The sequence below is a fragment of the Syngnathoides biaculeatus genome, chromosome 23, assembly GCF_019802595.1.
Source record: "Syngnathoides biaculeatus isolate LvHL_M chromosome 23, ASM1980259v1, whole genome shotgun sequence".
NCBI classification, from domain to species: domain Eukaryota; kingdom Metazoa; phylum Chordata; class Actinopteri; order Syngnathiformes; family Syngnathidae; genus Syngnathoides; species Syngnathoides biaculeatus.
In genome coordinates this window covers 842,378-869,101 of record NC_084662.1, presented here as the reverse complement: position 1 = coordinate 869,101, position 26,724 = coordinate 842,378, and the positions used below count along the sequence as shown (strand labels likewise).

The following is a 26,724-nucleotide window of genomic DNA, read 5'->3' as shown; positions in this document are numbered from 1 at the left end:
GCAAACATCCTCTGGTGAAGACCATTCTGTTTCTCAGCAGGACACCACTTTCGTGGAACCAGGAGACTGGATCTTGGTAAGAAGCATAAAGAAGAAGCATTGGTAATCACCCGTGTGGGGAAAGTCCATTTCAAGTTTTACTGACAACACCCACAGCAGTAAAAATAGCAGAAAGGTTAACTTGGATTCATTTGATACATCGTATAAAGGTCATTTCAGTCCAGGATCTGATTGGGGAGGTTAGCTCAAGACTGGTTAATAAGATGGGGGAAGATTTATAGTATCTCAAAATAGCTGCCGGCCAGTAAAGAAATTTAAAAACACCAAACCTATCGGGACACCTGGATGAAATGCCTACCCTAAAGTGGTTCGGTCCCAAAATGGAATGCTGTGGTGTTGTCGTAACCATAGTAACATTCTTCCTGCTTATGATGTATCCTTGAGGTGTCAGAATGCTGTTGTTTTACAATGGAAAACCTCTTGACACTCCTAAAATGAAATAATCCACAGTTGGGTTTTTATGCATGTGATGATCCCAATTTTTATTTTAGCGTAACTGTGTGTGTACCGGTAAACTCAATCAGTACTATAATCATCCCATGGTCAATTCCGACAGAAGGGGAAACAAGCAGCAGTGCTTATAGCCAAAATAAGTGCTAGATGACGAATAATCTGATGCGCACGGGATAGGAGACTCTGGTGGCTGATGAAAATAATTAATGGACACCATCTTGGTGAACATCTGAATTTGCTAGACACCAACAACAGACTTTACAGTCATACCAAACTAAGGAGGGCCACCAAATCATTTTAAACACTACCAAAGTCCCGTTAAAACCTCCTTCTTATGTAGGAGCAAATCCATGTTGGGGCTTTTTCCTCTGGGTCTACAGCTCCGGTAATCCACGCTTCACTTTGATGCTTTGCGAAAGTATAGAGGTAACAGGTAGCACTCTTTCTCCTGGAGCAATATTGGACAGAGTAAGGTTGGTCCAAAAGCTAAAGGTTCATGTAACAACAGTCTATTCGAATGCCCCCTGGAAAAAAAAAAAAAAAAAAAAAAAAAAAAAATCCCGAAAATAACATTACGCGCGTGGCGCAATCAGCTCATTTTTGTTATTCTGTACAACGCAGCACCTCTACACAGATGTGTCCCGGTAGTGACTGTTGTTTCTCCCAAGTGCTGACATCAAAGCCATCTGTGCCAAGTGGAACGAAATCCATAATTTCGTCGAACTTCATTACCCCAATAAATCTGAATGTTGCACAGCACTCCCCAAATTTTAATGACGTCGTGATAAGCCACTTCAAAAATGTTCTTAAGAGAAATGAAAGAAATGACAGATTCGTTTTTTGTTAAAAGGGGCGAGTCACCACCCTCGAAGACATTTGGTACGTACAGTTGTTGAGGCATTTCTGCATTTTTGTTTTCTTTAACTTGAATTACAAATGTTTTTGTGTGTTACTTTTTTCCCCCCGTCATTATTGTTTTCTTTAAGTTATTCGGCACTTTTGTTTGTTAAAAAAAAAAAGTTTACAAGGCTGGGGGCCTAGTAGCTACAGATAAGGCAATGCACTCCCAGCTCAGCGTACTCTACTATTAAAGCATACATTTTAAGAAAAAAATAAATATATATCTTAAATTATTTTATTTTATAAAGTATTTAAACTATACATGTATTTCTAGTATGGAGTTTATTAAAATAATATTTAAAAAATATGCTTTAAAAAGCCTAATTTTTTAGGTTTGGAACGTATTATTTATTTTTCCATTCATTGTAATGGGAAACATCGATTTGGTTTTCGAACAATTAACTTTTCGAACTGTTTTCTGGAACAGATTGTGGTCCAGAACCTAGGCATCACTTTATATTCAAAAAAGGCACAGTCCCTCAGGTTAAAAAATATCCAGGAGCTGCTGCTACGTAATTTTTTAAGACTAAAATTAAGAAAAACAATCTTAACAGCAAGAAAAAAATGTAAGCATAGGCCAAATCAAGTAGACCAAGAAAAGGGAGTGTCTGCACCGTATGAGAGCAGATGAGAAGAGTTATGAAAGCAGAAAGTGATGTTATGTACAATTACTCTTACATTTCCCCCGTTGATAATGATATGCACAAGTTCTCTCATCTCCAATCTCCAATATCTCCAATCATGATTTTCCATTGCGAGACCATTTTTATGTTAACAGATAGTTTTACAGTTGAATGAAAACACAATTTCAAAACTCCTATCTCCTTTATGTGTCCTTTGTGGACTAAACACCACTATTATAATCTGGATCTTGAAAGAGATCTGAAAGTCCAACACAGTCATTACCATTAACATCATCGTCAACCTACACAGTTCCTGGGGTCCTCCCTCTCACTTAATGCAGTTATGATTAAACGTTCTATCATAGAAGAAGGTGTGGAGCAGCATCCACAGAGCAGGTGCAGTGCTGAAAACAGTTTACAGACACAAGCACTTAATATATCAGACCTTTGAACTATGCCAAGGTAGACCATCCCACATGGACGTGTTAACTGCAGAATGTTCTTTAATTTTGGCATTCTGGGCCCTCATGGCTTGGGTGAGTTGGCCATCAGGAGCCGTGTTATTTACCGAATGAAGGTACAGCATTGCTCCCCAATCATCCCACACATACACACATACTGTTATTTGTGAATTTAGACTATTCAACATATTTTCAGTCTTATCATTATGACAAGAGGAGTTTGTAGATGAGTCATCAGCCTCTGAGGCTAAAGAATGAACAATAACTGTATCTGGTAGATCACAAATGGAATCATTCGGCAAAGAAGTTGAAAAGTTGAGAAAAAATTTCTTTTGTTATGGAAGGAGTCACTGTATAAGATGGAAAAATACCCGGAACGTTACACTCTAACTTCTCTGTACTGGGTGAACATCCGGAGAAACAATGACAATAGGATCAGCGCCAACTTGTGCCCCTATCAACAAATCAACACCCGGAACTGGAAGAGAGTCAAGAACGCCATCCTCGATGGTGTCACAAACCAGATCTGAAGTCAAATTCACAAAATGCAAAGGAGCAAGAGAACAGCCACTTATACCCTTAATAGTAATATCTGAGTTAGCTGAAGACTCTGCAGAGAAAGTCAAAACATCTTTCAAAATCAGAGAATGCAGAGCTCCAGTGTCCCTCAGATCAGTAATGGGCCTTGGGGTAGAATTAGCTCCTATAAGTGAAACCGAACCATTGTGAATTAAAGGCAAAAACTTCACCGGAACTTCAGAATCTGAATGTTCATTGTCAGAACCAAAACTCTCCTCAGAACCACCTGGCAAGGAAGGCTGAGATGCAATTATGCACAAGCATTTAGGGAAATAGTGGACTGATTTTTGTATTTGAGCTTTTTGGAAATAGAAATCAAGTGACCGGGTTTCTTACAATAGGCACAGACAGGTCCTTGAATCTGAGAATTTGAATTTGAACCTGCCTTATCATCACTTGAATCTGTATGAGAAATAGTCTTTTGGTGAAAAAACTGGGAATTGCCATCGACTGAAAAGACCTCTTGTGAGTCAAAAAATAATTATCTGGCAACACCGCTGCATCATGTAAGGTTTTAACATTTTGTTCATCCAAATAAGTCCTGGGATCGGAATGAACACTGCTTAAATTCCTCCATCAAAGCCAACTGCCTGAAACTCTGCCAATCCGAAACCCTCTTTGAACTACACCACCTATCAGACAAAGTTTCCTTTTTCCCTTGCAAACTCTACAAACGTCTCGTTGTCCCTTTTTTGAGTACTTCTACATTTCTGACGGTACGCTTCGGGCACTAACTCATAAGCTTCCCGTAGGGTCTTTTTGACAAAATCATAGTCATAACATTGCTCGACAGAAAGGGCCGAATATGCATCCTGACCTTTTCCCTTTATGACGATTTGCAAAATCAATCTTGAGGCTTTCAGCAACTTTCTCAAAGTAGCGGAAGTACTTTTCAGCTTCTTTTTCACCGAAAGGAGGGACCATTTTGGTACACCGTATAATATCAAAAGGTGTTCAACTAACTGAATCAAAGGACCTTTCAAGGTTCTTAACTTCAATTTCTTTGTCAAATTCTAATTTTCCAAGTTATCTGTCCTTCGCCTCTCTCTTTCAATCTGAAGTTGTAATTCCAGTTTCATTAATTCCAAAACGTCTGAAGTTTCCTCTTCACGTCAAAACATCAGTAACAAAAGGTCCTCATCAATGTAATGATTCAATTTTCAAAATTTTGAATTTTCTCATACCAGTTTTGGCATCAAGTTGGAAATTACTACCAAGCTGCAAGAGATAAGACTTACACAAATCACAGACTGATTCTGGGGAAGGGGACCTAATAAAATGCTCAACATTAAACTCCATATTGCTCGGTTCACAGTTTAAGTTGCAAATATGCGAAAAGATTAAATGTTTTTAAACAGATATCAAATGAATTCGATCCCGGACAAGCCACCAATTTTGGTACCTGTGAATTTAGACTAACGTCCCCTTTGTTCAAACCAGCAAAATATGACAAGGCAGTTGTATTGCGTTTCTGACGATTTAAACTCACACACATCAACACAACACAAACGCGATAGAATAGCTAACACAAAATAGGCGTTCAAGAACAGAGTAGTTGAGCCACAACGGTGAATAGTCACCAATGTTGAACGAGTGTTCCCAAACAAGCAAATGTTCGTCCCAGCAGGTATTCCATGTTAGCGAAAGTTCCAGGCGGTCCAAAACCGAAAGGTGGCAGGCATCTGTGTAGTTAGCGTTCCAAACAGCGTAGTTTCCCTGAGCAGCGCTGAGGTCGTAAGAAGAAGCCTCATTGTCCATCTTTCACGTCCTTATGTAGGTAATCCTTGAAACATTTCAGACTTCCGCGCCACAAAGGACGCAAAGAGTTTGCGTCACACGGACCCAAGAGCATTAGAGGGAACCGTGTCACGTCATAAGGACTTAAAAGTATGAAAGGAAATAGTGTCGCAAAGACTGACATTATAACAACTTAAAAACATCATGGGAAAATAAAAACAACAGAGGAAAAAAAATACACAACACTCTCCCCCTTACACATATAACACTCTCCCCCTTAAGGAAAAGAAAGTTGTAAAGAAACTTTCTGTTGTAATATAACTAAGTAACACTTAAAACAATAAATACAGAAACAAAAACACAGAAAAAAAAAATACAACAGAAGTATCAAACATCAAACGCAACCATACACCATAGATAGTGCATCAGCGCGTGCAGTAGCCACCACCTAAGCACTAACTGGTTGTACCTGGCTGTGCTCGACAACATGCCCCAAGAATTCAACCTGGGCCTTTCCAAACTCGCACTTTGCAAGATGGACAGTCAGTTTCCCCACTATCAGTCTCTCGAAGAACACAGGCACGCACACACATAAAACTCCACAAAAATCAAACCCGGGTCCTCAGAACTGTAAGGGGAACGCTTTACCAGCTGACCTACTGTGCGGCAGTATTAATTTCCACCAGGCAAAAGATCATTTCATTGTCACTTGGACCCCAGCCACCCTGATGGCTATAACAACCTTTCCCACAATATGAGTAATATATAATATCCTTCATGGCCACGAGTGCTGTCCTCAGACAGTCCTCCGCTGGCTGGCCTAAACGCACTCCAAAATCGATAGCATGGATGTATGGTGTGTCCTGAGCCTCAGCTTCCGCGTAGTCAGACTCGTGTCATTCCCATCCAAAGAACCATCCGAATAGTCAACATTTACATCCACAGGTTCAAATCTGTATGGACGTATTCCTCCATCTTCCCAATCAACTGATACTGATATTTCTTCATCAGATGAGGATAAATCCAAGAAATCAGCCCTGGACAAAATTATTTACCAACGTAAGCAAGCCTTTGTTGATGCATCTAATATGTCACATCTGTGCACGTTGGTCATGTGACTCACCAAAATGGCAGCGCCCAAGAAAATTAATAATTGCCAATAAAAATCTTCTCAAAACATCATTAAAAGGAGGGTTACCATCACATTTTCAAGATACAGTACATATGACATGACCTATTGGAAATATTGTTAATCCAAACCACCGGAATTCCCCTTTAAAAGGAGAGTGTTGCTACAAATCATTGTTCTTCCTCTCTTAACCATGGGTGCCAGTAAGGAAACATGCACAGTCATCATTGCGATGCACAAAAAGGGCTTTACAGGCAAAGATATTGCTGTTTGTAAGATTGTACATAAATCAACTGTTTATCAGATCATCAAGAACTTCAAGGAGAGAGGTTCAATTGCTATGAAAAGGCACCAGGCCGCCCAAGAAATTCCAGCAAACACCAGGACAGTTTCCTAAATTTCATTCAGCTGCAGGATCGGGTCACCACCAGGAATTGCAACAAGCAGGTATGATTGCAAATGCACGCACAGTGCGGCGAAGACTTTTGGAGGATGGTCTGGTGTCAAGATGGAAAGCGAAAAAAGACACTTCTCTCTAAGAAAAAGGACCGACTGACTGCAAAAGGTACAGGGATTGGACTGGTGAGGAAATGGGGTAAAGTCATTCAGTCACATTTGACAGCGTCTTGTGTCAAATGTCGAGATCTTCAAGTTCTTGGGAATTACAGTGTCAGAGGACCTGACGTGGGAGACAAACATCAACTCCAACCTCAAAAAGCCCACCAAAGGATACACTTCTTGCGACTTCTAAGGAAGCACAGCCTGTTACAAGAGCTGCTGAGACAGTTCAACACAGTGGTCATCCAATCAGTACTGTGTACCTCCATCACAGTCTGGTTTGGGGCCGCCTCAAAAAAGGGCAAACTCCGACTGGAATGGACAATCAAAACCAATAAACGGATTTTCGGCACCTCTCCACCCACTATTGAAGATTTGTACACAACTCAAACTAGGTCTAGAGCAGACAGGATCCTTTCAGACCCTCCACATCCTGGCCACCAGCTGTTCCAGCAGCTCCTGTCAGGAAAGCGCTTACAGATCAATGAGAGTTAAAACTAGCAGGTATTCAAACAGTTTTTTCCCAATTGAGTCATTAAAGTCTTGATCAGCGAACCTCCTATTTTCTGTCTTGTGCCATGGTTGGGACACACCCTCACATCGTGATGGTCCCAGCAGTATTACTAATAGTAATATGTTTTGTAGACTATTGCACTTTTTGTCACTTTATACTGCTCCTATTGCACAATTGTCATTGCAGTGGTCTATCATGGGAACCACAAATGGGCAAAGGCATTCAGTGCAAGCTTAACACAATGTGGGACAGTGACACACTTATCTCTTCCCTGTTCTAATTGAAGAAGACCTTACATCTTGCACATCTGTGACTCTTATAAGGGATAGTTCCTACGAACAGAAATGCCTCTTGTTCTTTGTTCTTGTTACTTTGTTGTTCTTTGTTCTGAATGTCGTACCAGGGCAGCACTGACTGCCTGAGAAACATTCCTTGTGTGTTTTTACACTTTGCCAACAAACCTGAATCGGATTCTGATTGTGAATTCCCTTTCCAATTGTTTGGGGCATCTGGGGGAAAAAATGTCCTTTATCATGCCAACCATAATGCATCCTGAGACCATTTATGTGTGGGTTGCTTCTCAGCCAAGCAACTGAGCTCACTCAAAATTTTGCTTAAAATCACCACCATGAATAAAGAATGGTACCAAAACATCCTCTGAGAGCAACTTCTCCCAACAGTTTGGTGACAAACAATTACTTTTGCAGCAGGATGGACCACCTTGCCATAAGTAAAAAGTGATAACTACGTGGCTCAGAGAGAAAAACATCAATATTTCGAGTCCATTGCCAGGTAACTCCCCAGATCTTAATCCCATTGAAAACTTGTCGTCACTCATCAAGAGACCCGTATCTTAATCAGTGACCACAAACAAAAACTGACAAATTCTGACAAACTCCCAAAAGTGATTATACCACAATGGGCTGCCATTAGTCAAGATGTGGCCCAGATGCTAATAGACAGCATGTCAGGGCGAAATGCAGAGGTCTTGAAAAAGAAGGGTCAACACTTAAATGTTGATTGTTTTCGTAAATTTAATTTAATTGTGACAAATAAGCCTTTGAGATTCTTTTAATTATACTTCAATATTTCACAATAACATTAACAAAAGGGTCTAAACACATTGAAGCAGCAAACTGTGAAAACCAATACTTGCGCCATTCTCAAAACCTTTGGCCACAACATATATTTGTTAGATTCCTTTTGTTCAATTATTAACAAATCCATTTCATACCTGAACAGTTAAGTGGGTCGTTATTTATACTTTTATGGACAACTATAAAAATGCAGACAGCATATGTACAAAACTGTAAAGCATCAGGAAGATTTTAGGAAAAAGTGGGAATTTTTTGGTTTGTGTTTTTAAGCAGATTCATTTTTTCCCCGTCATCAATTTCTAATTGTAGACAAACTATTTCAAACAAATAACTTTTAGAGTCAGATAGTGAAACACTGAGTTGTGTGCATGTTTTATTTAAATATGCTCTGCTGTTGTCAGATTAGTCATTTCAGTGGTGACACAAAACTCATTCACATCACTCAAACTGTCAACCACAATATACAAGAGTGTGTCCTCAGGATTAGCATTGTTTTGCATTATGTGTAGGCTTCCTGCATGTAACACGAAAATTTGACTTGCTTTTGTAGTCAATCCGGTTCCTCCTAAATATACTCACAAGCTCGCACATACAAGTAATTGAACATTTTACAGAAAGAAGGCTGTGCATGATGTCCACGAATCCCATGCAAATCACACCCATCCATTTTCTGAGCCGCTTATCCTCACTAAGGTCGCCAGATTGTAAATCACGTGAACATAAAAATATGAATCTATGAATGCTGATTTTTGAGGTAAGGGAGCCCAAGTCCAATACTGGTATTTGATAAATTTTTTTGACCAAAGTAGATTATTCCAAAAATCACAATACTTTACAATGCGGGACATTACCTTTTTTTTGTCATTTGTCAGCAATATGCAAGAAGGGCATACGGCGTAAAACTGTGCCACACAAATATGCATTCATCTAAGATGATGCGCTGTGGCGACCCCTAACGGGACAAGCCGAAAGGGGGAAAAAAAAAGATGATGATGCAGATAATCGTCACCTCTCATAAGACAGCTTGTACATCAATTACATTGTTAACTGCCTCTGAGCAAGGATTTGTTCCTTCATCCATCCATTTATCCTCACAAGGATCATGGGAGTGTAGCCTATCCCAGCTGCCATCGGCAGGAGGCAGGGTACACCCTGAACTGGTTGCCAGCCAATCACAGGGGATATAAAGACAGACAACAGTCGCACTCACAATCACACCTAGGGGCAATTTAAAGTCTCGAATTAATGCATGTTTTTGGCATGTGGGAGGAAACTGGAGTACCCAAAAAAAACCCATGCGGCATGCGGGAAAAAATGAAAACTCCACAAAGGCGGAGCTGAGATTTGAACCCCATCCTCAGAACTGTGAGGTCAACATTCCACATTTGCTCCACCGTGCTGCCCATTCATTCATTCCTTCATTTTTTTGTATCACTTATCCTCACTCGGATCACGGGCATGCTGAAGTCTTTCCCAACTCACTCTGGGCGAGAGGTGGGGTACACCCTGAGCTGGTTGTCAACCGATCGCAGGTTACATAAGAACAACTATTCACAGTCACATTAACACCAACAGGCAATTTAGAGTCTTCAGTTTACCTAGCATGCATGATTGTGGGATATGGGAGGAAACTGAATTTCCCGAAGAAAACCCATACAGTCACAGGGAAAACATCCAAATTCCAAAGAGGCATGGAATGCCAACATTCGGGCAAAAAAAAAAAAAAAAAAAAGTCTGTTTTTGTCACTTTAATTGGCTTGTTGATTAGTCCCAAATCCTTTTAATTGGGTACCATGGCTCACTAAAGTTTTGGCAGACACTAGTCCGTTCGCAAATATTCCAACACTTCCACATGCACTAACACACATTAATGCATACATGTCATTTCGATGTGGATGATCCCTCTGTTTCAGTGATGCATGAAACTTTCCATTTGCCTTATTATAAATGTTTTTCTCAGTTTCACACAGGCTTCAACACTTACATTTTAACGTCTCTTCCCATGTCAGTTTTTGTTTTACAAACCCAAAGAAATGATTGTTCTTTTGGGAAAATACTTCAAAGGACTAAATTTTTCAATGTGAGCTTGCTTTTGTGCTTTTCAGGCTTTTTTTTTTTTTTTTTTGTGGCGACAAATGTTATTTTTGGCTGAAGCTGCATCATGTGAAAGCAAAAAAAAAAAAAAAAAAAACAGCCCATGTTGATTCATACCATCTTGCTGTTGCGGGGTGGAGGGATCCCAAATAAAAGCATCGAGTAACTGTTTTTTGTCTTTTTTTTTTGGTGTAGGGGGATTATTCAACCAAGATCAGATTACATTCAAAATATGAATGCTGTACTTTAATCATAATAGCTTTATTCAATGTATTTTAATGCTATGTCAAACATAAGAGGCCAAGCAGAGAAGCAATGCTTCAGATATTTGAAACAGTGACTCCAGTCTATAGATATCACGGTGTTTCTGTCACATGTGCATTGTGTTACCATATAAGACAGCAATATGACTCACCCCACTCACTGACCTACTTTGTGGGAAGTCATGATTCATACAAGCTGCATTTAAAGCGGGCAGGAGTCTAAAATAATCTTGCATGTCGTCATACAAATGCGTGCACGTACACGTACCTTGCTCGTTCAGTCATACTTAGCTACCTTCAGACGGTCAGATGGTGTTGGTAACAAATTGTGGGAAACATTAGAAAGTTGTCCCAGCAAAGGGGAATATCAACATGACTGGCTCTACATTTACACCTTTTTGAGGTAATGCAAATATATGCTTGCACCTGGCATTTCCAAGACTTGTCAGTCTGTTGAATTTGTTCAAATATCAGTAGGTAATGTAAGGTATATTAAATGAATGGTAATGATTATCTGCTGTCAGAAAATCTAAACTGATTACATTTCATTTATGTCTTGTCTTTGGCCCACATACATAAAGATTATAATGTGAATTTATTCGAAGTATTGTAAAGCATGTACATTGGTTATTTTTTTAACACCAATATAGACCACATTAATCATACTGTGAGAAGAGCAAACAAATGAAAAGAAATTATCATATTTAGGAGTGTGATATAAATATATATATATGTGTATGTGTGTGTGTGTGTGTGTGTGTGTGTGTGTGTGTGTGTAGTAATAAGTATTATGGAAAGGAACCGCCACTTTGTTGCAGTGTGATAATTGCAGACGCTTTACAGAGTGTGACATAGATTCTAGAATGAAGAGGGACGAAGCTAAGCATGGCATGAGAGCTGATCAAAGAAATAGTGTTTTGTGCATATACACGACAGCACGGTAGAGCATCTGACTAGATTATTTGCCTCACAGTTCAGAGGACCGAGGTTCAAATCCCAGCCTCGGCTGTGTGGAGTTTTCATGTTCTCCCCGTGCCTGCGTGGGTTTTCTCCGAGTATTCTGGTTTCCTCTCGCATCCCAAAAACATGCCTTATTTGAAGACTCTAAATTGCCCTGAGCTGTGATTGTGAGTGCGACTGTTGTCTGTCTTTATATGCCTTGTGATTGGCTGGCAACCAGTTCAGGGTGTATGTAACCCTGTGTCATAAGCCAGCCGCACGGTGGCGGATCCAAATCAGAACTCCGTGGCTTGGGCATTATATTAAGAGTGGTTTTATTCGAGAAGGAGGTATAACACGAAAAGGCAGTCCAAAACAGGTGGAAGCCCAAAAACGCTAGACAACAGGCAAGATCCAAAAACGTGCACAAGGTCCGATGGTGATGAGGCAAACTAAGAAATATGGACAAGACGCGGTCAAATTAAAAAGGCACAGGCTCACTGTGACAGAGGATTGCTCTACACTAAACTTGTTAACTTACGCACAGTAGCAGAGTATCCCAGGATGCAGTAAAGCATAAGCAACGACCTGGCCAATGCCGATGACACATTCACCACTTAAGTGCTTGCTCAATTAGTGTCCAAAATGCAACATAGCTTTATAACAACTGTCAGAGGTGGCACCGTCCAAGTCAGTGGCCTGGCCACGCCCCTCACTGGAAGCACCGCCCACGGCAGTAATTAGGCAATGCCCCTGACACCCCGCCCCTGCCTGATGATAGCTGGGTTGGCTCCAGCACTCCCGCGACACATGAAGATAAACGGCTCAGAAAATGGATTGATTGAGAGATATATATATATATATGTATACATTCAATCACTTAATATATATTAATATATATTATATATATATAGTTTATATTAATATATATAAATTCAGGGCATAAACCTCTGAAATGAAGATATCTGTAAATGCAAACAAGAACATGCCAGTAGTTCCTAAAGTTGACCTATTTAAGCAAACTCAATGTGATATTTAATTGAGTTTAAAGGCCAAGTGTCATCCCTATAAACATTCTAAAATAGATATTGTAATGAAAAATACATATAACATTATTCACTTCAATGTCTATACGAAAAAATAAATGTGAGCGGAGAGCGCGTCATCCATGCGCAAAGTTGCAGAACTGTCATCCTGCGACATCCAAGTGGTCGCATATTGGCTGCATCATCTGTCCGTGACGTCACCCGGACATTCACCAATGAAAACACGCGCACCTTAACTATGGGAGACGAACACGCCCCTATTCGAAAAGGAGAACACCACACAATCGAGTGAAGTTACTGCTACCCGTCCGATCCACTTCCACGGCGGAGATGAGCCATCGTGGCTCATTGCAGCCAGCCGGTGTGGCTCATTTTCGGCGCCGAGGTGGCTTATCACGGAGTCGAGCTGTGCTGCTTTAAGGGTTGTTCACCGCCGTCGCAGTACGCGATAAACAACACCATTGAGCCGGGGCGCTTTACTGCGTTGTCGTCGCACGCGGCTGAGTGAGGCAGAGCCGAGCCATGTTGCTTTAGGAGGTTGTTCATAGCCGCTGCAGTACGTGATGAACAACACCGTCGAGCCGGGGCGCTTGACTGCGTTGTCACAGAACGCGGCTGAGTGAGGCAGAGGCGAGCCGTGCTGCTTTAGGAGGTTGTTCAGCTGAGTGCTGCATTATGGCAGCATTCTTCAGAGCCGCCGCCGTCCGGGAGCCTGTGCGCTTCGCTGGCGAAGCGACGCAGCAGCCCGACACCGTCCGACGCGCTCATCGACACATTTCGTACGCGGATATTTTGTTACATTATGAGAGACGGATTCGTGGTCCGCCCCAAACTATAATTTTTTTTTAGTAGTTGTATACACACCTACCTGTCATTTGGAACCCACGAAGCTCTCGTCCTCTGCACCCTTGCAATCCATTTTTCGCGACGAACCGGGTCTCTTGCAAACTTATGATGGGTAAATCCATCCTCCCGAGTGTTCAAGCAATGTCCAGCAATGCAACGAGCCGGCATTTTGGCTAACATGAAGGAACAACGAGCGACCTTCCGGGAGGTAAAACTAATAGAAACAAATGAGTCCAATTGAGGGCGTGTCTGTCCTTTATGTCATTTCCTGCTTCTTCTCGAAAACAAATCCCTCGAGAGAATTTTCATGGCAGGAGTTACAAAAAGCTGTATATTTCAAAAACATGTTTTGTGGTGGAAAAATGCATGAGTCTGTGTCGGGTGCCGTTTATTTATTAATAACATACTAAAAATCATGCGTTTCATGACAGTGGCACTTTAAGCTGTTTAAGCAAATTCTTCTTTTTCCTTGGATTGTCCCGTTAGGGGTGGCCACAGTGTGTCATCTTTTTCCATCTCAGCCTATCTTGTGCATCCTCCTCTCTTTAACACCCACTGTCCTCACGTCCTCCCTCACAACATCCATCAATCTTTTCTTTTCCTCTCGCTCTTTTGCCTGGCAGCTCCATCCTCAGCACCCTTCTGCCAATATACTCACTCTCTCGCCTCTGAACATGTCCAAAACATCGAAGTCTGCTCTCTCTAACCTTGTCTCCAAAACATCCAACTTTGGCTGTCCCTCTAATGATCTTATTTCTAATCCTCTCCAGCCTGTTCACACCAAGCGAGAACCTCAGCATATTCATTTCTGCTACCTCCAGTTCTGCTTTTTGTTGTTTCTTCAGAGCCACCGTCTCTAATCCGCACATCATGGCCAGCCTCACCACTGTTTTATAAACTCCATCCTCATCCGAGCGGACACTCTTCTGTCACATAGAACACCAGACACCTTCCGCCAACTTTTCCACCCCGCTTGGACCCGTTTCTTCACTTCTTTACCACACTCTCCATTGTTCTCTATTGTTGACCCCAAGTATTTGAAGTCATCCACCCACGCTATCTCTTCTCCCTGGAGCTTCACCCCCCCCCCCCCACATTCCTGCACATTATTCTGTTTTACTTTGGCTAATCTTCATTCCTCTCCTTTCCAGTGCGTCCCTCCATCTTTCTTATCCGCCTGCTCCCTGCTTTCACTGCAGATCACAATATCATATGCAAACATAATCCAAGGGCATTCCAGTCTAACCTCATCTGTCAGTCTATCCATTATTACCGCAAACAGGAAGGGGCTCAGCACGGATCCCTGATGCAGTCCCACCTCCACCTTAAATTCCTATGACACACCAACGGCACACCTCTCCGCTGTTCTGCTGCACTCATACATGTCCTTTACTATTTTAACATATTTCTCCGCCACACCAGACTTGCGCATGCAGTACCACAGTTCCTCTCTTTGTACTCTGTCATAGGCTTTCTCTAGATCCACAAAGACACAATGTAGCTCCTTCTGACCTTCTCTGTACTTTTCTACTAGCATCCTCAAGGCAAATAATGCATCTGTGGTACTCTTTCTAGGCATGAAACCATACTGTTGCTCGCAGAAACTTACTTCTGTCCTGATTCTAGCCTCCACGACTCTTTCCTATAACTTCATTGTGTGGCTCATCACCTTTATTCCTCTGTACTTTCCACAGTTCTGAATGTTGCCTTTGTTCTTAAAAATGGGGACGAAGACAATTTTCCTCCATTCTTCAGGCATCTTCTCTCCCGCTACTATTCTATTGAATAAGTTGGTCAAAAAATCCACAGCCACCGCACCAAATTGCTTCCTTACCTCCACTGGTATGTCATCGGGACCAACTGTCTTTCCATTTTTCATTCTTTTCAGTGCTTTTCTAACTTCCCCCTTACTAATGATTGCCACTTGCTGGTCATTCACACTTGCCTCTTCTCCTGTGCCTTCTCTCCCATTTTCTTCATTCATTAACTTCTCAAAGTACTCTTTCCATCTACTTAGCACACTACTGGCACCAGTCAACCTATTTCCATCGCAACCCTTAATCACCTCCACTTGCTGCACATCCTTCCCATCTCTATCCCTCTGTCTGGCCAACGTGTCGAGATCCTTTTCTCCTTCCTTCGTATCCAACCCCGTGTCGTCATATGCCTCTTGTTTAGCCTTCGCCACTTCTACCTTTTCCCTACAACGCATCTCAATGTATTCCTTATCTCCGTGTCCCACTTCTTCTTTGGTAATCCCTTAACTTGGATGACTTCCTGTATTTTGGTGTTCCACCACCAAGTCTCCTCCTCCCCTTTCCTACCAGAAAAACCCCAAGTACTCTCCTGCCTGCCTCTCTGAATACCTTGGCAGTAGTATTCCAATCTTCTGGGAGCTCTTCCTGACCATCTGGAGCCTGTCTCATCTCTTTCCGAAAGGCCACACAACATTCTTCCTTTCTACCCGCTCCCAGAGTCATCCTACAGACCACCATCCTATGCTGTGGAGGCACACTCTCCCCCACCACTACCATACAGTTGGTAACCTCCTTCAGATTACATCGTCTACACAAAATATAATCCACCTGTGTGCTTCTACCTCCAATCTTGTAGGTCACTCTATGTTCCTGTCTCTTGAAATAAGTTTTCATCACTGCCAATTCTATCCTTTTTGCGTTTGTTTAAGCAAATTCAGTATGATATTTGGATTCAGTACATCAAAATTGTCCCGAACAGCAAAAAAAAAAAAAAAATCTGAGACTACAATTTGTTGAAAGAGTGTAATATTTTTGAGAGGGTCACTTTCATATAAGGGAATCGTTGATATATCCGGATGCTACACTGAAGTTAAGCTAACATTTTTGTTAAATGTGAGCAAAATTTTTCTACTGGCAAAACTGTCAGTCAAAACTCATCAATTATATTAAATCACCAGCACACCATCAAGAAAAGCATCACTGTCCTACAGTGAAGAAAATAAGTATTTTAACACCCTGCTATATTGAAAGTTCTCCCACTTAGAAATCATGGAGGGGTCTGAAATTTTCATCTTAGGTGCATGTCCACTGTGAGAGAGGTAATTAAAAAGAAAAATCCTGAAATCACAATGTATGATTTTTTTTTAATGATTTATTTGAGTGATACAGCTCCAAATAAGTATTTGAACACCCGTCTATCAGCTCGATTTCTGACCCTCAAAGACCTGTTAGTCCACCTTTAAAAGTCCACCTAATCAGATGGACCTGTGTGAGGTCGTTAGCTGCATTAAGACACCTGTCCACCCCATATAATCAGTAAGACTCAAACTTGTAACATGGCCAAGACTAAAGAGCTGTCCAAAGACACCAGAGACAAAATTGTACAACTCCACATTGCTGGAAAGGGCTACGTAGAAATTGCCAAGATGCTTGGTGAAAAAAGGTGGGACAACTTGCACTATAGCAGGGTGTTCAAATACTTGCTTTCTTCACTGTACATGTGCTCTTGTACAACAAAACTCGAGGTTAGTACGATTTTTACCAGCCGGAAAAATATTGTCAGATATACTAGTTAGACATTTATTAAATGGGACAAAAAAGGAAGGAAAGACACCAGTTCAAGTTTGACAACTCGCGAGGAGAGATGAGAGGAATTGTCTCGTACAATTCACCACTGGATTCTGATTTTCCTCTCTTCGCCACCTTTAGTTACATATTTGGTTTCAAATGCCCCTTATTTACATGGATGTTACAAAAAGGAGACGGGAGCAAAACATCGTTGGAAACAAAGTGTATTTGTTCATGTGCGTGTGTGTATGTGCATGTGTGTGGAAGATTGCTGAGTACATGTGTGGTCAAGTTTGTAATTTTCTTTAACAGACATCAAGTGCTCCTGGTTCAAACAGATTAGCTGTTCTTGTTCCTATGCTATTTCCTGTTAAGCGGCTGGCATGTGACCTAAAGCAGAGCAAAACATTTCTTCATTGCAAGCAGATATATGATAAATATATTCACAATTATTCTTTCAAATATACAGTATTATATTTGTTTATTTATTATGACCATAATACTTTTTGCCAATTGGAATATAAATGAATGTAATTCATTATGAAAGACACGCGAGTCATTTTGCATTTTGCCTACTTTGTGAACTGATTGAACTGGATGACTTCACAAAGATGGATTGTTTCACAAAATTTTTGACATTTTCATTTGAAAATCCTTGTTTCATGAAAATTTCTCTCTATAAGAAGTGATATTTCAACATGGAATGGGTCTGACCTTGAGCAGCTCGACAATGATACAGAAAAAACAACCACAGAAAATGGACAAAAGGCTAGATTGATGCAGAAGTGTGCAGTTCTGAGTAAACTGCAGGTATGGTATTATTTCCTCTGAACAAAGGTTGCACAATATATTGTTTGAGCATCATCATCGCAATGTATATGTGGCAATAGTTACATCGTAGGATCCTGCGCAATGTTGGTTTATTTATCTGCATCAACTGTTATATGAATAAGTGGTCAGCAGTTCTATCTGGTTTGACGTGGTAATAACATTAGCACTGATGTTATGATTAATTATAACCCATCAAACAACAAGCATGGAGCAACCCAGTGTTAGTTGTTTTTTCCATGATAATTATTTACGAGGACACAGGAAACAATCAACCTACAATACATTTGCATTTTCGTAGACTGATGAACAAATACATGTCACAACGGATTACACTTGGTGGGAAGGCCAAGGCATTCTAGAATGGATAAGGGTCAGGGGTACGGACTGTATTTTGCTTAACTTAATGCACTGCAGTGCAATATAGAAATAATGATGTAATATTATAAAATAATGTAAAATATTTTAATTGAAAACAAAAGAATAGTGTTTGGAATGTACTAATGACTACAGTTTTAGGCATGAAAAAAAGATTTTAACTGGTCTGACTGCACTCTCTCATAACTAGTTCATTTAAATACAGGAATCTCTTCCTGTAAGAATACTTTTGTGGTTTAACAAATATAGTTTTTCCCGTGAGGTATAAGGAGAAATGTTTGATGGTTTTATCCTGTTTTTAATGTCGCTATATATATACAGATTAACCAAATTGCAATGTTACGTTTTTCCACTATAATGCAGACTTACTTTTCAGTTGTTTTACAGTATCTACAAGGTTGCAGTAGATAGGTTTGGTTGTAAACTTCATGCCTTTTTTTTTCAGGTTGTGAGCGGAATGTCCGTGGATGAGAAACCTGAAGCCCCCATGTATGTGTATGAGTCAACAGTTCATTGTACCAATATCCTCCTCTGCCTTAATGACCAGCGGAATCAGGACATCCTGTGCGATGTGACAGTCCTAGTGGAGGGCAAGGAGTTTCGCGGGCATCGGGCCGTGCTGGCTGCCTGCAGCGAGTATTTCCTTCAGGTGTTAGTTGGTCAGGCAGAGAATGGCTTCAAGGTCAGCCTTCCTGAAGAGGTATGTCCATCAAACACACAGTTTTTAGAGTAATTGTTTTAACCTGCAGTCCTGGAAATAAATCGTTTTAGACAATGCCACAGTGAATGATTAATTTCCATATAAGAGGTTTACTAATGGTAAGACACTAAATTGCAAAATCTAATTTGTGCCACCTTGGTTTTATATGGGTAAATATCTCTCTTGCTGATACATCCACGCAAAGTTCTATTTTCCAAAAGATATTGCTGATTTAAAATTTTAGGCATTCATAGTCAAGGCAATCCTGATTGTCAGACCAAATGGTGATTTCCCACTGAAATATACTTCTTGGATAATAGTGAAGCCCAAATTGCATCATGTTAGAGACACAAACAGGTTCACAATAATTGTGAGTTGCTCAGTTTACATGTTGGTCTTCAAACTCTGTGGATACAAGTGCATAAATGATCATAACTACTCATTAAACCCATTATAGGCGTCTTTATACAATTGTAATAATGGTAAAGACCTGCAATAGTCCTGACATTTTTACAAATGTAATTTTAAATTACATAAATAAATAAATAGAACTAATAATTATTGTATTTATTTTTTTATATTATATAATAATTAATTAAACACAAACTCACACGCGCGCGCGCACACGTGTGTGTGTGTGTCTGTCTGTCTGTCTGTCTGTCTGTCTGTTTGTCTTTCTATAGATTCATTCATCTTTCCATTATGCTTATTCTCATTATGGGCGCAGCCGTGCTGGACCTTATCTCCTCTATCTCCGGGCGAGAGGCGGGATACAACCTGAACCGCCCACCAGCCAATCAAAGGGAGCATATAAACAAGCAACCATTCAGACCCAGTTATGGGCAATTTAGAGGCTTCAATTAACCTACCCTTTAAATTTTGGGGATGTGGGAAGAAATCGGTGTTTCATCCGTATGTTGCCGCTATGTGATAATTGGGAAAATAAATGAGTGTCCACCTGAAATGTATGTTATTTGTCTCAAATATCCACATCAAGTCTTCCTTTTTGGTCAAAGTTTTGAAACTGCTTTCTTCAAACCTTGTGCAGTTGCGGTGATCACCATTCACCTTCTTTTGAGACATTTGACAGCACATTTGACATGTCAGCAGGTAGATTTGACAGTCAGTATGTGCGCCACCAAAACTGCACAGTATCTAAACAAACTATTTTGTGTTTTTTTTGGTCATTTAATTGTAGTCGTTGTAAATTGTAAGATTATTGTATTGTATCATATAACACTAGTAAGTAACTGACTCAAGAAATTAACATTACAAAGGCGGATTAAACATCTTTGTTCGAATGACTCCAAATCAGTCTGGCACGGATGACAATTGCTCACTAATTACAAGCGACAATCCTCTTCCGGTAGACAACAATAGTGGACTAGCCGACGACCTGAACAGCTTTTGCTGCAGATTTGAAAAGGACACTGTCACTCCACACACTCGCCAAGTCGCACCACCGTCTACTTCATCATCTCCAACACCACCGTTCAACATCCATGAATGGGACGTGAGGCAGCTCTTCAAAGAATGGAAGATTAAAAAAAGCACCAGTCCCAGACCTTGTGTCCCCATCCTGCCTCTAAGTCTGTGCAGACCAACTTGATCCTGTCTTCACAAATATCTTCAACAAGTCTCTGAACCTGTGCGACCTGCTTCAAACGCTCCACCATCATGCCAGTCCCGAAAAATGAAGCAGTCTCAGGTCTTAATGGCTTCAGGTCTGTTGTCCTGACATCTTTGGTCATGAAGTCCTTTGAATGCCTTGTGCTGGACCACCTCAAGTGTGTCACAGGTCTCCTGCTGCACCCACTGCAGTTTGCTTATCGAGCTAACAGGTTTGCGGATGATGCCGTCAACCTATGAACCTATGCGAGGATCCTGTTCATGGACTTCAGCTCTGTGTTTAACACCATCGTCCATGAACTCCTCTCCTCCAAGCTCCGGTTCAGCGTCTCGCCTGCCATCTGCCTGTGGATCTACAACTTCCTCACGAATAGGGCACAGGAGGTGAGGCTAGGGGACACCACCTCATCCACGAGCACTATCAGCACCCAGGCACCCCAAGGTTGTGTCCTCTCTCCTCTGTTCTTCTCGCTCTACACAAATGACTGCACCTCAAGCCACCTGGCTGTCAAACATCTGAAGTTCGCAGATGACACCACAGTCATCGGCCTCATCAAAGACGGATATGAGTCTGCGTATCGACCGGAATTGGCGAGACTGGAGGTTTGGTGTGGCCAACACAAGCTGGCGTTGAACTCTCTAAACACTGTAGAATTTATTGTGCCCTTCAGGTGGCATTCATCACCACATTTGCCCCTCATACTGTCCATCTGTCTTGCATCAACCGTTGAGACCTTCAAGTTCTTTGGAATTAGTCTCACAGGACCTGAAATGGGAGACGAACATCAACTCCATCCTCAAAACACCCCAGCTAAGGTTCCACTTCTTGTGGCTTCTGTGGAAGCACAGCCTGTCGCAAAAGCTTCTGAGACAGTTCTACACAGCGGTCATTAAAACAGTACTCTGTACCTCCATTACTGTCTGGTTTGGGGCTTCCACAAAAATGAACAAACTCCACCTGCAACGGATAATTAAAACCGCTGAATAGATTGTCTGCACCACCCTACCCACATTGCAATTGTGTGTAACGGTGAACCGCAAATGGGTAAGGCCACATTGAATACGCTTTACATCAGGGATGCTCAATGCGTCGATCGTGATCGAGGCAGTCATGGTCGATCGCGGGACAATGTGGCAAAAAAAAAAAAACGCCAGCCAATGTTCCCTCTAAACTGTGCGGTTTGGGCAATTGTGCACCGCTGATGCATTCTTTAGCAGATATTCTGCGCGCAAAAAAAAATCTAATGCAAATTGAAAGTACAACATTCAGCTATTCAGTTTGTGGCATTTTGCAATGTGATGAGGGATGATTGGTTGTTACATCCAATGGCACAATTCACATACATACTGCAAAATATGAAAAGAAGAAGCCACTGGTTTCTTTTAGGCAGCGCACGGAACTCTGTCTAACAACAACCGCTGCTCCGCTACCCTTTTTTTTCTAGTTTCTTACACCCACCCCTCTTCCCTGCTCTTAAAGACGTACACTCATAATTACAAATGTTACAGTACGTACGCAGCCCATCAATGTGTTTTATGACAGCGTCCACCACCGCTGCTTTAGTTCGCAACAAATTCATTGCTTATGTTTACTTTCAATATTAATGGAGAATGTTAAAGAAGAAGTGGCGTTGTTTTAAGATTCAATGAATGTCGGCGTATGTGAATAATTGAAGAAAAAGTGGTTAAACTGGACGAGATTTTCTCTTTTCCGAGTGGGAAAGGTCTGGTCTGAAGCCAAAGTGGCAAGTGCAGGATGAGATAGTGTTTAATTTTAAAATTCCACCTTTGCACAGCCTGATCCAGGATGAATGCACAGGCAATACAGTGCACAAAAAGCTAATTCTGTATTTTGAACATATGTATCACATAACATTGGGAGCACAATCAAGCACCCCCCAAAGTTGTTGGTAGCTCGCGAGAGGTTAGCTGCTTGAAAAGAGACACTCTTCTAATTCTTTTCCTTCCGGCTTGTCCCGTTAGGGCTCGCCACAGCGCGTTATCTTTTTCCATGTAAGCCTAACTCCTGCATCTTCCTCTCTAACACCAAATGCCCTCATGTCTTCCCTCACAACATCCATCAACCTTCCCTTTGGTCTTCCACTCGCTCTTTTGGCTGGCAGCTCCATCCTCAACACTGTTCTACCAATATACACACTCTCTTGCCTCTGGACAGTCAAAGTTGTCATGGCCAGAATACGAGGCTTAACCCAAAATGCACGACTCATGAGACCAGGTAAAGTTCGGGAAACATCTTTATTAAGGCCAAGGTCGAAACACAGGCAGGCAGTCCAAACAAGCAGCAGTGTCAGAATCAGGAGGCGAAGAGGCAGGGTCATCAATGAGGCAGTGTTTGGTACACAGAGCATCAAAGGCAAGGACATGGAGTTGTGGAAACATGACATGAAATACAACCATCTGGCAAGGACCAAACCCCACACGTGGCAATATATACGAGCCGTAATTACCAAGATGAGACGCAGGTGAGCGCATCTGTTCAGCAGAGCAGGTGCGTGCCAGGTTGAGGACTCACACACGCATGACAGAACGGGGGGGGCGTGAGGAGGCCTGGCAGGTGAACCCCCATCTACTTCAGAAGTCTCAATTTCATGGTAACCGGATTAATCACCTTTACAATCGGGAACGAACCGACGAGCTTCCATGATTCCACTCGGACTGGGAGGCCCTTAGCTGACAGCCAGACTCTCCGACCCCCTCTGTAAACCGGTGCAGGCACCCTTTTACAGTCCGCCGCGGCCTGATAGGAGCACCCCTTCCGCAGAAGCATCTTTCGGGCTCGCTCCCAGGTTCTTTTGCAGCATCTCATAACAGCCAACGCAGATTGCACCGATGAGTTGTAGTCTGTAGACGGGAAAAGAGAGGGTGGATAACCGTGCACAACGTGAAAAGGAGACATACCAGTGGACGCTGAGAGAAGAGAGTTGTGAGAGTATTCGACCCAGATTAACTGTTGGCTCCATGAGCACGGGTCATGAAAAGGAAGACATCGGAGCCCCATTTCTAAGTCTTGATTTATCCGCTCGGTCAGTCCATTGGTTTCCGGGTGATGGCCTGAGGAAAGGCTCACGGTGGCCCTTAGGGAACAAATTTCTTTCCACAACTGGGAAATGAATTGGGGACCCTGTCGGAAATCACGTCAGTGGGTAAGACCATGCAACCCGAATATGTTGTTCATTATGAGGTCGGCCGTCTGTTTTATAGAGGGGAGTTTAGGCAGCGGAATGAAGTGAACCATTTTAGAAAATCACTCCACCACCGTAAGAACTGTGGCGTGACCCCGCGACGTCAGTAGCCCGTTCACAAAGTTGAGTGAGATATGTGACAATGGCGACGTCGCACGGATAGAGGGCGTAATGCCCGTGCATGGCGCTGCCGGGAGGGTTTGTTTTCTGCACAAGCAGGACAGGCATTGACGTACTCCTGATCTCTTTCTTAATATTCGACCACCAAAAGCATTGGTCTATCACAGACTGCGTTTTGGCCATACCCGGGTGGCATACTGTGCGATTGGAGTGGGCCCAGTCAATTACTCAACCTCTTAGCGGAGGAACCACATACTTCTTGTCTTCGGGGACTTCTGGACTGTGAGAGTTCTTTCGTACGTCTTGAACTAATGTTTCTATTTCCCAGGTGAAAAGTGAGATGAAACATGGTTCGGGGAGGATAGGCGCCGGTTCAGATTTAGTTTTCTCGCTCTCATAAACCCGCGACAGCTCATTAGGTTTCCCATTCTTGGTTCCCAGTCGATAGGACACTCTGAAGCGAAATCGCATGAAGTGGAGGGCCACCTAGCTTGCCTGGCATTAAGTCTTTTGGCGGACTTAAGGGAATCGAGGTTTTTATGATCTGTAAACACCATGAATGGAACCTGAGCCCCCTCCAACCAGTGTCTCCATTCCGACAGCGTCGTTTTGACTGCTAAAAGCTCCTGGTCTCCTATGTGTTATTTTCTTGGATAGAAATGTGCAGGGGTGTAACCTTCCGTCCTCGGGACTCCTCTGTGAGAGCATTGCCCCTATAACCAAATCGGACACATCAACTTCTACAATGAATTGCCGGTCAGGATCCGGCAAGATGAGGATAGGGGTGGAGGTAAAGCTGACTTTGAGTTTACGGAAGGCGGTCTGGCAACCTGGGTTCCAGTCGAAGGTACTGTGGGCTGAGGTTAGCGCATGTAACAGGGCCACGACTGCACTAAAGTTTCAAATGTATTTTCAGTAAAAATTTGCAAGCCCGATTAACTTCTGCACCTCCTTTTGAGACATAGGAGTGGGCCAATGAAGATTGGCCTCCACCTTGTGGGGATCTTTGCGGATCTCACCCTCAGCCAAGACGAACCCCAAAAATGAGGGAGTTAGGAGCCAGGCATCAAATCTATTGCGTAATCATATGGGCTGTGTGGAGGAAGCGACTTGGCCTTATGTTTGGAAAATACAGTGATGCCTCGGTTCTCGACCACAATCCATTCCAGAAAACGGTTCAATAAGTGAATTGTTCGAAAACTGAATCAATGTTTCCCATTGCAATGAATGGGGGAAAAAGAAAAAATGCATTGCAAGCCTAAAAAAATTGGCCTTTTAAAGCATTGTTTTTAGCTTTTCGTGATAATAAACTGCATAGTGGAAATACATGTATAGTTTAAATAATAATGATAAAATAATTTAAGAAATGTTTTTATTTTTTCCTGAAATGTATGCTTTAGTAGTAGAGTACGCTCGGCTGGGAGGACATTGCTGTATCGACTTGGCCCCAAGCCTTGTAAACTTTTTTTTTTTTAATTAACAAAAGTGCCGAATAACTTTAAACAAACAATAACGAGGGGGTAAAAAACTTTTTTTTTTTTTTTTTAGAAAAAGTAACAAAAACAAGTACCTCAAGTTAAACAAAACAAAAATGCAGAAATGCTTGAACAACTGTATGTATCAAATGTCTTCGGGGGTAGTGACTCGCCACCTTTTAACAAAAAAAGCAAATCTAATTTCTGCCGTCTCTTAAGAACGTTTCCGAAGTGGCTCATCACGATATCTTGAACATTTTGGAGTGCTCTGCTACATTCACATTTATTTGGGTGATGAAGTTCGACGAAATTATGGATTTTGTTCCACTTGGCTCATATATGAATGAATAGAATGGGAGAAAAGGTAGAGTTGAAGAGGTGTTGACTAGTGCCAGTAGTGTGCTAAATAGATGGAAAGAATACTTTGAGAAGTTGATGAATGAAGAAAATGAGAGAGAAGGAAGAGTTGAAGAGGCAAGAGTGAAGGACCAGGAAGTGGAAATGATTACTAAGGGGGAAGTCAGAAAGGCACTACAAAGGATGAAAAATGGAAAGGCAGTTGGTCCTGATGACATACCGGTAGAGGTATGGAAGCAATTTGGAGAGATGGCTGTGGAGTTTTTGACCAACTTATTCAACAGAATACTAGCGGGCGAAAAGATGCCTGAAGAATGTAGGAAAAGTGTTCTAGTTCCCATTTTTAAGAACAAAGGGGATGTTCAGAGCTGTGGGAATTATAGAGGAATAAAGTTGATGAGCCACACAATGAAGTTATGGGAAAGAGTAGTGGAGGCTAGACTCAGGACAGAAGTAAGTATATGCGAGCAACTGTATGGTTTCATGCCTAGGAAGAGTACCACAGATGCATGATTTGCCTTGAGGATGCTCGTGGAAAAGTACAGAGTAGGACAGAAGGAGCTTTATTGTGTCTTTGTAGACCTAGAGAAAGCCTATGACAGAGAGAGAGAGAGGAACTGTGGTACTGCAAGCGCAAGTCTGGTGTGGCGGAGAAATATGTTAGAAGAGTAAAAGACATGTATGAGGGCACCAGAACAGCGGTGAGGTGTGCCATTGGTGTGTCAGAAGAATTTAAGGTGGAGGTGGGACTGCATCAGGGATCCACACTGAGCCCCTTCCTGTTTGCGGTAGTAATGGATAGGCTGACAGATGAGGTTAGACTGGGATCCCCTTGGACTATGATGCTCGCACATGATATTGTGATCTGCAGTGAAAACAGGGAGCAGGCGGAGGAACAATTAAAAAGATGGAGGCACACCGTGGATAGGAGAGGAATGAAGATTAGCCAAAGTAAAACAGACTATATGTGGATGACTTCAAATACTTGGGGTCAACAATACAGAGCAATGGAGAGTGTGGTAAAGAAGTGAAGAAAAGGGTCCAAGCAGGGTGGAAAAGTTGGCGGAAGGTGTCTGGTGTTCTATGTGACAGAGTCTCCGCTAGGATGAAGGGCAAAGTTTATAAAACAGAGGTGAGGCTGGCCATGATGTACGGATTAGAGACGGTGGCACTGTCGAAACAACAGGAGC

At 42.0% G+C, this 26,724-nt stretch overlaps 1 protein-coding gene across 16 annotated transcripts in view; it reads left to right on the top strand.

The window, feature by feature from the left end:
• Positions 1-26,724, top strand: part of bach2b (BTB and CNC homology 1, basic leucine zipper transcription factor 2b) — a 122,942-nt gene that overhangs the window by 37,400 nt on the left and 58,818 nt on the right. For 4 of the 16 annotated variants that reach the window (XR_009793913.1, XR_009793914.1, XR_009793915.1 and 1 more), the window contains exons 5-6: positions 41-102; positions 18,496-18,750. Coding sequence is in view for 13 of the 16 variants with exons in the window: in XM_061813166.1 (XP_061669150.1) it covers positions 41-102; positions 18,496-18,750 (317 nt within the window). In the remaining 3 variants the exon portion in view is untranslated. Of the gene's footprint in view, positions 1-37; positions 103-16,542; positions 17,655-18,495; positions 18,751-26,724 lie in introns of those variants that run through there. The other 12 variants (XM_061813155.1, XM_061813158.1, XM_061813157.1 and 9 more) reach the window with 9 other exon arrangements.